The 13030-nt window shown below is 43.8% G+C and overlaps 1 protein-coding gene across 3 annotated transcripts in view; it reads right to left on the bottom strand.

The window, feature by feature from the left end:
• The window catches only part of ANO3 (anoctamin 3), a 509047-nt gene that overhangs the window by 70943 nt on the left and 425074 nt on the right, over positions 1 to 13030 (bottom strand). For all 3 annotated transcript variants that reach the window (XM_040409380.1, XM_040409381.1, XM_040409382.1), the window contains one exon: positions 7128 to 7188. In XM_040409380.1, the coding sequence (XP_040265314.1) occupies positions 7128 to 7188 (61 nt within the window). The remainder of the gene's footprint in view (positions 1 to 7127; positions 7189 to 13030) is intronic.

Genomic DNA, 13030 nt, shown 5'->3' on the forward strand with positions numbered 1-13030 from the left:
CTAAAATGCTAACTATTGGCGAAAAAATAAAAAATGAAAAGGACAGAAGCAAAAAGAGGGTGACACCATGAGTAGTATGTTTGAAAAGCAGATCATTATGGCTTCCTACAGTCTGTAGGAAATCTGCTCACCTTGTGAGAGACAGAAATGCATATGCAACTTGGAACTTGGTAAAAGCAAGGAACTGCTTGGTCAGATGTCCTTTCAACCCACTTATGTAGAGGGAATGGAGAAGTGGCATAAATTGGAACAACAATTTGGAAAACAATCCTTCATTGATGTAGTCTCATAAAGATAATGCATTCCGATACTATTTTCATCAGGTCAGTGAGACAAACTGTGTCATTGAACTGATGAAAGATATTTCCAAGACTTCAAACATTTCATTCCGTGTGGTGACAGTGCTACATTGATTTCAGTTTTGCATCCCTTTTACAAGAAATTGACAAAAAGTTGATGAAACCGCTTTCCAGGAGCATCATTAGAGACCCAAATGTAAAAATGACAACCTCTCTGTGCACTGGTTCACCATCAGCCCATTTCTTTTGCCCCCCCCCCCCCCTTCAAGAACACAATTGCTTGGGATGCACACCTGCTTCCCATCCATTGTATAACAGAACAGTGGTAGCACTTTGGGGGTTGTCCTCCCCTACTTGTTTCCAAACACTCTGGTTCCTCTGGGAAGGGAAGATCATTGCAGATTCATAATATATTAGCTCCTTATCTGCAATTAGGGGTCAGATGGGCTGATTTGCTCCTTGACTTTTAACATTCAGTCTGAAATATTAGAAGGTTCTTGATGTGTGACAACATTGTCCGTGTGGGTGATCCGACTGGTGCATATTTATAGTCCCACATCACTGCCAAATCACTTTTGCTGCCTTAGTGTAGCTTTTAAGCTTTTTATTACTACAATCTTCCGGTGGGTCTGTTATGTTCAGATCTCATAAATGTCATCAATGCTGGTTTATGGTGGCGAAGGGAACTACTTCAATAATGAACAAGTTGGCATGAAATATCCCGTCATCAACTGCCATGGCTTTCGAAAACATCAAAAGCGCTATAAGCATAATGCAGTAGGATTACATTATTATGAATTATTATGGCGTTTTATGTTGTTTATATGGTTTTAATGTGTTAATATCACAGTGGGATCTATCATATTTTACAGACTCCAAATCCATACTGACAGTATTTTATAGAATTTTGCAGGCACAGGGGCCTTTATTGATGCTCAGAGTAATTCTGACTGACATCAAACATAACTTACACGAGCTTATAAACTGAATTCTGACTGAGAGGGGTTCAAATGTACAATTTCATTTAATGCAGCACATGACGGGTGACAAACTACAATGTAGAGCAGGGATAGCCATCCTGAGGCTCTCCAGCTGTTGCAAAACTACAACTCCCAGCATGCCAAGACTGACTACAGATATCAGCCTAAAGCAGGGCATGGTGGGAGTTGTAGTTTTACAACAGCTGGAGAGCAGCAGGTTGGCCATCCCTGATATAGAGAGTAGGGTTGGGCAAATCAAAGTAGAACTTCAATTTGATTTGCCACCAAGCCAAATTTCTACGTGCTTCTTGGTAACAAATCAATTTCCTTGAAATCATCTCAAAGAGGCCGTCATGGCCATTTTGATTGAAGATCCCACGCAAAATCTCTTGACGTCATCACGCACCGCGTGGGATCGTCAATCAAGATGACCACGACGGCCTCTTCGTGCTCAAATGGGTAAGGTGAGCAGTTTTTTTTTTATAACTGACTAACCCCTGAAAGCCCTCATTTTTAATCTCAGACGCCGTGATCAGCGATGGACGAGGCATCTGAGGTGTTCAATGATGGGGGGGGAAGGGCGGTGCAATCGCCGTTTCCCGTCATTGCACCCACTACTTACAAAGAAATGTGCTTTTTGATGAAGTACACAAAGCTAATTTCTTTGTGAAATTCAGCAAATCATCACTAATAGAGAGTTAAAGAGGACCTTTCACCGATTCTTACACTATGAACTAACTATACAGATATGTAGAGCGGCGCCTGGGGATCTCACTGCACTTACTATTATCCCCGGGCACCGCTCCGTTCTCCTGCTATGCCCTCCGGTATCTCCGCTCACTAAGTTATAGTAGGCGGAGATACCAGTCCCTAAGTTATGGTAGGCGGAGTCTGCCCTAGCGCTGGCCAATCGCAGCGCAGAGCTCACAGCCTGGGAGGTTATTTTCTCCCAGGCTGTGAGCTCTGCAATGCGATTGGCCAGCGCTAGGGCAGACTCCGCCTACCATAACTTAGGGAACAGAGATACCGGAGGGCATAGCAGGAGAACGGAGCGGCGCCCGGGGATAATAGTAAGTGCAGAGAGATCCCCGGGCGCCGCTCCACATGTCTGTATACTTAGTTCATAGGGTAAGAATCGGTGAAAGGTCCTCTTTAAGTTTTAACTGTGTTAGAAGAAGGTACTGAAGATGAGTTGATCACAGGTTGTCCTGCAGCAGGAACCCCCAAAGGTCAGCTGTAATATATGGGTGACCCCGGCACAAATGTGATCAATTTCTCTGCACTGCCTCCACAGGTAAATTAAAGTATTACATGGTGCTCATTGCCATCTATGGGCTGTCCAATGTAAGCTATTGATGTGACTCATTCCATGACACATATTTTTTGCCACCGCTCTCCACTGTCAAATATATAGAAGCCATGAGCAGTGGACCTCCTGTTTGAATGGGGCTATGACAAACCTTTACCAGACTAACACAAGTAATAGCAAGCAAACAGAGAACCTGTATGTGTATAATAATATCACAAGTTAAAGGGAATCTGTCAGCAGTTTTTTGTTGATGCAAAACTGCTGGCAGCCATGAGTAGTGATTAGGGACAGGAGGTAATATATACCTTTATCCTTGGTTTTAGTGAATGCTCCTCCTGGTTGTTGTGAGTGACAACTATAGCGGTCTCCTGGTTTGACTCGACAGTTGTCAAGCGCAGCAGAGCTGAGAAACTGTGATGTAGCTCATGCACTGAACCTGAAGCACTGAAGCCTGTAGACCTGACACCGAAGGTCTTGGCGTGCATTTGCTGGAGCAGTGCCCACTGGATTCTAAGTTTATTTTTTTTTTGTACTGCATTCACTAAAACTAAGGACAGATGTATGTATCACCCCCTGTCCAATGCCTCTACCCATGTTTATCAGCATTTTTGCTTAGACAAAACTGCTGACAGATTCCCTTTAAGAATATTTTAAAATGTATAATGTAATCATAAAACTACTGCAGTCCAGAAAATACAGTATATATAAGTAAATGTATCATTCGCTCTATATGTGTAAATTATGGTTATCCCTGCTTTTTGGACACGAGAATATACATGTAAATATTTATTAAACACACATGTACATATGGCATTTCTCGTCATCTGTCGTCTTGTTTGAATAGCGCCTCTAGTGGACAGTTGTCCTTTTATAATTAAAAAAATGTGTTTTCAGTTTTCAGTTAATAATAATCACTGCAGTATATAAATCAAAAGTTCTGCAACTTTCCAACATAATGTTTCAAATCTTCACCATTATCAAGATATTACATTCACAGGCTTCATACTTTCAAAGGGCATCTGTCAGCAGATTTGTACCTATGACACTGGCTGACCTGTTACACGTGCGCTTGGCAGCTGAAGGCATCTGTGTTGGTCCCATGTTCATATATGTGCCCACATTAATGAGATAAATAAAGTTTTAATATATGCAAATGAGCCTCTAGGAGCAACGGGGACATTGCCGTTGCACCTAGAGACTCTGATCTCTCTGCAACTGCTGCACCCCTCTCCACTTTGATTCACAGGGCCAGGTGTGATGATATTTACACTGCCTAGTCCTGTCAATCAAAGTGCAAAGGACACGTCATTTGCAGAGAGGGCAGAGCCTCTAGGTGTAATGGTAACACCTCCATTGCTCTTCAAGGCTCATTTGCATATAATAAAACTTAATTTTTCTCAATAAATTACACCTCCCTGCAGCACTGATGGCATAGTACCTACAGAACGGATTGACTAAGAATTGGGTGCACTAGACCGTAATGCACACTGCGATACACTCTCCCTGCACTCTCCCTCCAGTATAACTTCAAAGCCATCAAGCGGGAGGCATATGATTAGGCGGAGTGGCCTGATTTATCATGATTCATGACAAATTAATTTGGAACAAATCGTATTTCTTGAAAAACTCATCCGAATCAAATTATTCGAAACTTCGCTCATCCAAACTCAAAATATTCTAAATATTGCAAATTCGAATATTGTCTATGCCGCTCATCACTACTAATAGACTCACGTCTTTACCAATCTGAAATGATTCCAATAATTCTGATTATTCCAGGAAAATAACGACCCAAAGGGACCTTATACACATCGGGATTTTTTTTTTTTTTTTTATGGTGGATTGACCATAACTTCTAGAGGCTCAGCTCTCTCTGCAACTGCCACGTCCTCTCCACTTTGATTGACAGGGCCAGGCAGTGTAAATGTTATCACCAGGGGCAGATTGAAATTTCCCGGTGGGCCGATGCCCAGGGTGCTGCCTGGGCACTCCTCACAGCCGGCCAGCGAAGGTTTTTGGGCATGTATTTTGTGCTGCTGGCAGTATTTTGTGATGGATTGAGTGTTTTGTCTCTGTTGGGGTGGTATAATGTGCCACAATTTGGTATTGTTGGCCCTGCCTTCCATCAATTTGGACCCAACCACAAAACGGGGCCACTTTTAGTATTTTTTCCAGGGCCACTTTAAGTTCCCAGGCTGCACCTGGTCATCATGCCTGCCTGGCCATGTCAATCAAAGTGGTCAATTGTGACCACGGCACTTGAGGCAGCTTTTCCCTGGAGCGTTGCGATCTTGGGGACCGAATGGTTCCCCCACACAGTCATTGGGTGGGGGCAGGGGTGCACCTAGCCTTTCTTCTGTCTGGGGCAAAAACTGAAACGGCGCCCCCCTCAATGCCAATTTCTTAATCTAACCCTTTTGCCACAAGGAAAGCGCTCCTTGCCTATGGCCCTTTCGTTGCCGCTCTTTTGCCCCTACCTGGTGTGATTGCCTCACCTGGCCTCATTGGGGGTGCACCTCTAGGTGGAGGGAGGTGGGAGCCATTTGTTCCTTGTCATAGCCTTGGCCCCTCTGAAGCATCCAAGGCTATCACAGCTGTAATTCCTATGGATCCCTGCCATCTGCAGGCCTCCATAGGAACGTACTGAATGTCCCATAGGCTGCAATGGTAATTCACTGCCGTCTATGGCACAACGGTCGTGTGCATGAGCCCTTAGGCGGTGCAAAGAAAAACAATATATATTTTTTTTAAAGTTTTATTTTTTAAGTATTAAAACACAATAAAAACTATATAAATGTGGTGTTGCTGTAATCGTACTGACCCAAAGAATGAAGGGAACAGGTAAATTATACTGCATAGGGAATGCCTTAAAAATGCAACCCATAAAACTATGGCAGGAGTGTTTTTGTCTTCCCAAATTCACCCTATTTAAAAAAAATAATCCAGCTTCCCACTACATCATATGCAACATTCAATGGTGCCATTAGAAAGTACAACATGTACTATAAAAATAAGCCTTTGTACGGCAATGTGAATAAAAAAAACAAAAAAAAAGTTACGTCTCCGGGAAAGGAGAGAGGATAAAACAAAATGCAAAAAATGGAAAATCGTTTGGGGCTGAAAGGGTTAAGGTTAAAGTTACATTTTAAAAACAGATTATTACACAATTCTCTCTCTATAGTGTTTAGATATTCGATACAGACATACCACGTACCCTTTAGGTGTAATTTTGCACCAGATATATGGTTAAGGCTCACCTATAGGCATGCACAACACAGTTCATTTGAGAGAGATCCTGGGGTCTGAGCACATTTTTGAGCTGTCATATTCTTTTAGAAATTATATGTCTCTGATATATTGCACAATATTTTTGGTAATATATTACACCTAGGGATGAGCGAATCCGTGGAAGTTCAGGTTCGCCAGGTTCGGTCAAACTTCAGGTCAAAGTTCGGGTTCGGGACCCGAACTTGACCCCAAACCCTATTGAAGTCAACGGGGACCTGAACTTCACTTTATTATTTTCTTTTATAACATGGTTATATTGGAAAATAATAGCATTCTCAAAACAGAATGCAAAACAACATGGCCATTTAGGGGTTAAAACAAAAACAAAACTCACTTCATCCACTTGATGGCGCTGCAGCAGCTTCTTCTATCTTCACTAAACAGGACCTGCGATGTGCGCGACGACATCACCACCTGGGAGAGTGCGGTGAGTTTTGTTTTTATGTTTTTTAACCCCTAAATGGCCATATTGTTTAGCATTCTGTCTTAAGAATGCTATTATTTTCCGATATAACGATGTTATAACTGAAAATAATAAAATCACCCGAACATCGAACTTAAACCTGTCACCGGGATTTTGTGTATAGAGCCGAGGACATGGGTTACTAGATGGCCACTAGCACATCCATAATACCCAGTCCCCATAGCTCTGTGTGCTTTTATTGTGTAAAAAAAAAACGATTTAATACATATGCAAATTAACCTGAGATGAGTCCTGTCTCTGACTCATCTCACGGACAGGACTCATCTCAGGGTAATTTGCATATGTATCAAATCGTTTTTTTTTTACACAATAAAAGCACACAGAGCTATAGGGACTGGGTATTGCGGCCATCTAGCAACCCATGTCCTCAGCTCTATACCCAAAATCCGGGTCACAGGTTCCCTTTAAGTAAAAAAGTACGTTTGCAGTTCGGGTTCGCTGATCCCTAATTACGCCATACATTTTTATTTTGCTCCAGCTGTTTTACATAGAACAGCAGAGGGCGCCAGGGAGCCACATATGCAATAATACATTTAGGATATGCTTGCACATAATAGATCCTACTTATGTGGAGGTGCATTTAGCACACTAAATATTATAATAATTATCTAAAATTATTATCATGCTTAAAAGGAGACTTCAGATTGATAAAAACCAACCATATCCTCATGGCGTCAGACTTTTCTTCCCATGGAATGTGGAACCCAGCCCTAGACAGAAACCAAACACTTCTGAAATATTGTTAACTTAAAAGAAAACAGACTTACCCCATATTGCCATGAATATAGCAAAGAACACCGTGCCTCCATTATCAAATAAATGAGTCACCTGAGAATTGAGAAGCACAAGTGTCACCGCTCACAAGTATACTCAGAGTTCTCACATTTCTGCATCGTGGTGTGACATGATATCTTAAATATGACATTTCATTTCCCAGCATTGAAGAGCCCTTGTAAGTACAGCATGTTCCTGGCACCCTGGCTTTCTCCTTTGTAGCTTGTGCCAGACCTGGAAGTCCTTGGCAAGGTATAACAGCATGGTACAGAGATAAATTAAATAGAACTAAAATAAAGTAAAAATGTTATATAAAAGTACAGTATAAAATCACATCTATACAGCCACCAATTAAATGCCATTGTCTGCAGTGACCCAGTGGATAACTGAAAAAGGGTTAAAGTCATCAAGCAGCACTGCTAAAGACTTAGGGGGTTGTTTACTATGAGAAATGTGCCTATTTTTGGTGTAGTTCTGGCGCAGGTTATTTGCACTGCAATCTACGACTTTTCCCCACTCACACCATGCCCCCTTTTTAAGATCTGGCGTGAGCAAGGAAAAGTCCTATTAAACTGGCTGACCTGTTACATGTGCGCTTGGCAGCTGAAGGCATCTGTGTTGGTCCCATGTTCATATGTGACCGCATTGCTAAGAAAAATGATGTTTTAATATATGCAAATGAGCCTCTAGGAGCAACGGGGGCGTTACCATTACACCTAGAGGCTCAGCTCTCTCTGTAACTTCCATGCCCTCTGAACTTTGATAGACAGGGCCAGGCAGGCATTATGATGTTTTCACTGCCTGGCCCTGTCAATCCAAGTGCAGAGGGCGCGGCAGTTGCAGAGAGAGTAGAGCCTCTAGGTGTAATGGTAACGCCCCCGTTGCTCCTATAGGATCAGTTGCATATATTAAAACATCATTTTTCTCAGCGATGCGGACACATATGAACATGGGACCAACACAGATGCCTTCAGCTGCCAAGTGCACATGTAACAGGTCAGCGAGTGTCATAGGTACAAATCTGCTGACGCCATGTTATCCCCTGCAGTCCGCTGTATGTTCACTTGCAGTTAAAGGGGTTATCCAAGACTAAACTTTTTAAACAGACCTCTTCAGAATCGGTGGACCCTCGGTGAAGTTCATATTTACCTGGTCCCTGACACTGGACTCCCCACAGCCGCCGCCGCCACAGGTCCCAGGACAATGGAATATTGATTTCCCAAAGACCCAGGATCTGCAGAGGTGGCCATGAAGAGATGCAGCTAGAATCCAGTGGCGAGGACCAGGTAAATATGAATCCCACCGCGGGTCCATCCACTCAGGTCTGTTAAAAAAGTTTATTTCTGGGTAACACCTTTAAATAAAGACTGAATTGGATGCCATGAAGAGATTTTATGTTTTCTTCATCCATTTGTTTTCAGTTACATATATTTTGGAGAGAGCTTGTTTTTTCTTCTTCTTAGGCTACTTTCACACTAGCGTTGTTTTAATCCGGCGTTCAATTTTGACACCGGAACTGCCCGCGGATCCGGAAAAATGTGTGAAAACGGATTACATTTGAATCCTGATCAGGATTTTGATCACAATGAAAAAATGCATTGGAAAAAACGGATCCGCCATTTATGGACTTTAACTTTTTTTCACATTTTTCGGGTTTAACATGCAAAAGCCGGATCCGGTTTGACTGAACACACGGCGCCGGATCCGGCGTTAATGCAAGTCAATGGGAAAAAGACCGGGTCCGGCGTTCAGTCAAAGTGTTCAGGATTTTTGGCCGGAGGTAAAAATACAGCATGCTACGTTTTTCTGAAAAGCCTGATCAGTCAAAAAGACTGAACTGAAGAGATCCTGATGCATCCTGAAGGACGGACTCTCCATTCAGAATGCAAGGGGATAAAACTGATCAGTTCTTTTCCGGATTTGAGCCCCTAGGACGGAACTCAGCGCCGGAAAAGAAAAACGCTAGTGTGAAAGTACCCTAAAACTCTGGAAAGGCAAATCTACTTAGTTATGCAGCAACATAAGCTAAAGTGGAGGCATCACTGCCTAACTAGGTAGTTCTGTTAGAACTGCACTGGAAACACTAAGGCTATTTTCACACTTGTGGCAGTGTGATCCGGCGGTCCGGATCCGCCGATCTGCATGTGACTGAAAGCATTTGTGAGACGCATCCGGATGCGGATCCGTCTCACAAATGCATTGCAAGAACGGATCCGTCTCTCTGCTTGTCATGCGGACAGACGAATCCGTCTTGTATCTTTTTTCACATTTTTACCGATCTGCGCGTATTTTGAATGCCGGATCCGGCACTAATACATTCCTATGGGGAAAAATGCCGGATCCGGCATTCCGGCAAGTCTTCAGTTTTTTTCGCCGGAGTTAAAACCGTTGCATGCTACGGTTTTATCTTTTGCCTGATCAGTCAAAATGACTGAACTGAAGACATCCGGATGCATCCTGAATGAATTACTCTCCATTCACAATGCATGGGGATATGCCTGATCAGTTCTTTTCCGGTATAGAGCCCCTGTGACAGAACTCTATGCCGGAAAAGAAAAACGCTAGTGTGAAAGTACCCTAAGGGGTTCATCTATTAAGCTGAAAGACTCCTAAACTAGGCGTTTTTCAGGCCACAATCTGCGACTTCTCCCCGCTCATGCCAGGTCTAAAATTGTGGGCGTGCTGTGGTTGAGGAAGTGGACAGGCCGGCGCCTCTTCATAACTTCGGCGGAACCATCACCAGCTTAGAGCTTTATTAAGACCGGCGTCTAAAATGCCGGTCTTAATAAATGTGCCCCTATGCAGGGGCGTAATGATCGAGGTCGTAGAGGTGCGACCGCAATTGGACCCGGTGGGAGGGGGTGCCCACAGCCCCGCAAGTGCTTTTAATGGCCAGACCCATACCGTCCCGAACCCACCCATACCCTCTCCGCCCGGCGCTGCGCCACCAGACTCACACACCCTGTCAATTCATTCTGTGACAGCGCGAGACCTGGCGCTAAGGTCACGGGTCTCGCGGGATAACAGGATGACGGAATGACGTGGCGCCGTAGAGAGCGTATGACGGGATTGCGCAGAGTATGACACCTCACTGAAGGCCACAGCTGGCAGCAATCGAGTACAGACCGACAGGCGGAGCGGAACAGAGTAGGTAAGTATTTTTTTTTTTTATGTCTGTCCACACCAGGTTCATACTGGGGGGAGAGGGGGCACCTGGCAGTGGTGGCATATAATTAACTACCTAACCCTGCATTCAAAAAGGGGGTTCATATGAGGGCAGGGCGGGAACTGGAAGTCTGGCAGCAAATCATTCATTATTCAGGGGGCAAAATGAAATATATGGGGGGCTAAAAAATTATATACACTCACCTAAAGAATTATTAGGAACACCATACTAATACGGTGTTGGACCCCCTGGCATTGATTCAACAAGGTGCTGATAGCATTCTTTAGAAATGTTGGCCCATATTGATAGGATAGCATCTTGCAGTTGATGGAGATTTGAGGGATGCACATCCAGGGCACGAAGCTCCCGTTCCACCACATCCCAAAGATGCTCTATTGGGTTGAGATCTGGTGACTGTGGGGGCCATTTTAGTACAGTGAACTCATTGTCATGTTCAAGAAACCAATTTGAAATGATTCGAGCTTTGTGACATGGTGCATTATCCTGCTGGAAGTAGCCATCAGAGGATGGATACATGTTCTCATTCTGTTTACGCCAAATTCGAACTCTACCATTTGAATGTCTCAACAGAAATCGAGACTCATCAGAACAGGCAACATTTTTGCAGTCTTCAACAGTCCAATTTTGGTGAGCTCGTGCAAATTGTAGCCTCTTTTTCCTATTTGTAGTGGAGATGAGTGGTACCCGGTGGGGTCTTCTGCTGTTGTAGCCCATCCGCCTCAAGGTTGTGCGTGTTGTGGCTTCACAAATGTTTTGCTGCATACCTCGGTTGTAACGAGTGGTTATTTCAGTCAACGTTGCTCTTCTATCAGCTTGAATCAGTCGGCCCATTCTCCTCTGACCTCTAGCATCCACAAGGCATTTTTGCCCACAGGACTGCCGCATACTGGATGTTTTTCCCTTTTCACACCATTCTTTGTAAACCCTAGAAATGGTTGTGCGTGAAAATCCCAGTAACTGAGCAGATTGTGAAATACTCAGACCGGCCCGTCTGGCACCAACAACCATGCCACGCTCAAAATTGCTTAAATCACCTTTCTTTCCCATTCTGACATTCAGTTTGGAGTTCAGGAGATTGCCTTGACCAGGACCACCCCCCTAAATGCATTGAAGCAACTGCCATGTGATTGGTTGACTAGATAATTGCATTAATGAGAAATAGAACAGGTGTTCCTAATAATTCTTTAGGTGAGTGTATATAAATTGAGAGAGGGGCAAAAAATGAAATATATACATTGAGAGAGGGGGCTAAAAGGTAAAAGGGGGCGAGGTAATGGGGGTGGGGGCCCCAATCCAAAGTTTGACCTGGGGCCCATAGAACTCTAGTTACGCCACTGCCCCTATGGGTTGTCTTCCAACGCTCCTAATGACTGAAGCCAACATCTCAAGGCCTTAAAGGGGTATTTAAGCCAAATATAAAAGGGTTGCAGTGTTACACAAATGATATAAAAAAATAACAGAATTGATACTAACTTCACCGATTCCCCGCTCCGGTGGTTCCGATGCTGTCTGGGTTACCGCTGAACTCCACTTCCTGCTGACATCCCGACACAGCGGGAGGTGGCTGGGAATGCCTCTCAGCCAATGAGTGGCAGAGCAGCACTGACAGACATTTCCTGCTGTAACAGCACAGGAGCAGAAAGTGGAATGCAGCGGGAGGGATCGGCAAGGTGAGTATAAAGCCTGTTGTTGGTTTTTTACTCTATTTGTATCCCCCCGCAACCCTTTTATTTGGCTGGCATAACCCTTTAAAAGAGATAAGCGAAGTTATCAAAAATTTGATTCGCCGAAGTTCACAAAGAAATATAATTCAGTGCAAATTACTTTGTCACGAATCCCATTCCGTTGTATGTAGCGGGCGCAATGACAGAGAATGTCTATCGTGCCCCCCCCACCCCCGTCATTGAACCCCTCTGATGCCACATTCAATGCTGATCACGGCATGACAGTCACATTGAGGCTTTTTAGGGGTTAATAAGAACCTCATCCATTTGTTCGTGGAAAAGCCGTCACAGCCATCTTCATTGATAAAACGTGCAAAATCTCTTGCACGTTGACGAGATGGTGTCATCACATCAGCGCGTGCAAGATTTGGCACGTTTTCTGTAAGAAAAGCCTTGTATGCTTGATAGTCAATAAATGGGTGATGTAGTGCACTATCTGGTCCTTGTTTGGGGATCACTGGGTGATGTGTACACTATTTAATCGGCCACCATATTGTCAGTGTTTCACAATATAAATATAGAAGCTACCAGGGCAGCTCCACATTTTGCAAAGATTTAGTTGGTGGAATAAACACATGGCTGTCCCTTCCTTCCTGTCTCAGAAATTTGGGAGGCTTGGAGTAGGCAAGCAACATACTATTTATTCCATATTGATTCCCATATAACCACACTATATGATTTCCATTACTGATTGTGTAAATCAACTGTTGGATATGGATACAAGAGAACTATGAGAAGATTATTCAACTGCTGGGGAAATGAAACCTCTAGAAAGAGTCTCCACAATATCTGATCAAACCATCTCTTATCGCCAGCAGAGGACATTGATCCCATTGATCACGTGCCAGTGCTCCTCTGCCTTACACAAATTGGCATATATCACTTTGCCCTACTCTAAAACCACAACCTGCAGGGTTCCCAGATTGGCGGACAATATCAAACACGAGTCTGGCCTCAGGATTTGTGAATGGGGTTGAATTTCCAC

This window comes from Bufo bufo, chromosome 10, assembly GCF_905171765.1.
Source record: "Bufo bufo chromosome 10, aBufBuf1.1, whole genome shotgun sequence".
Lineage (NCBI taxonomy): Eukaryota > Metazoa > Chordata > Amphibia > Anura > Bufonidae > Bufo > Bufo bufo.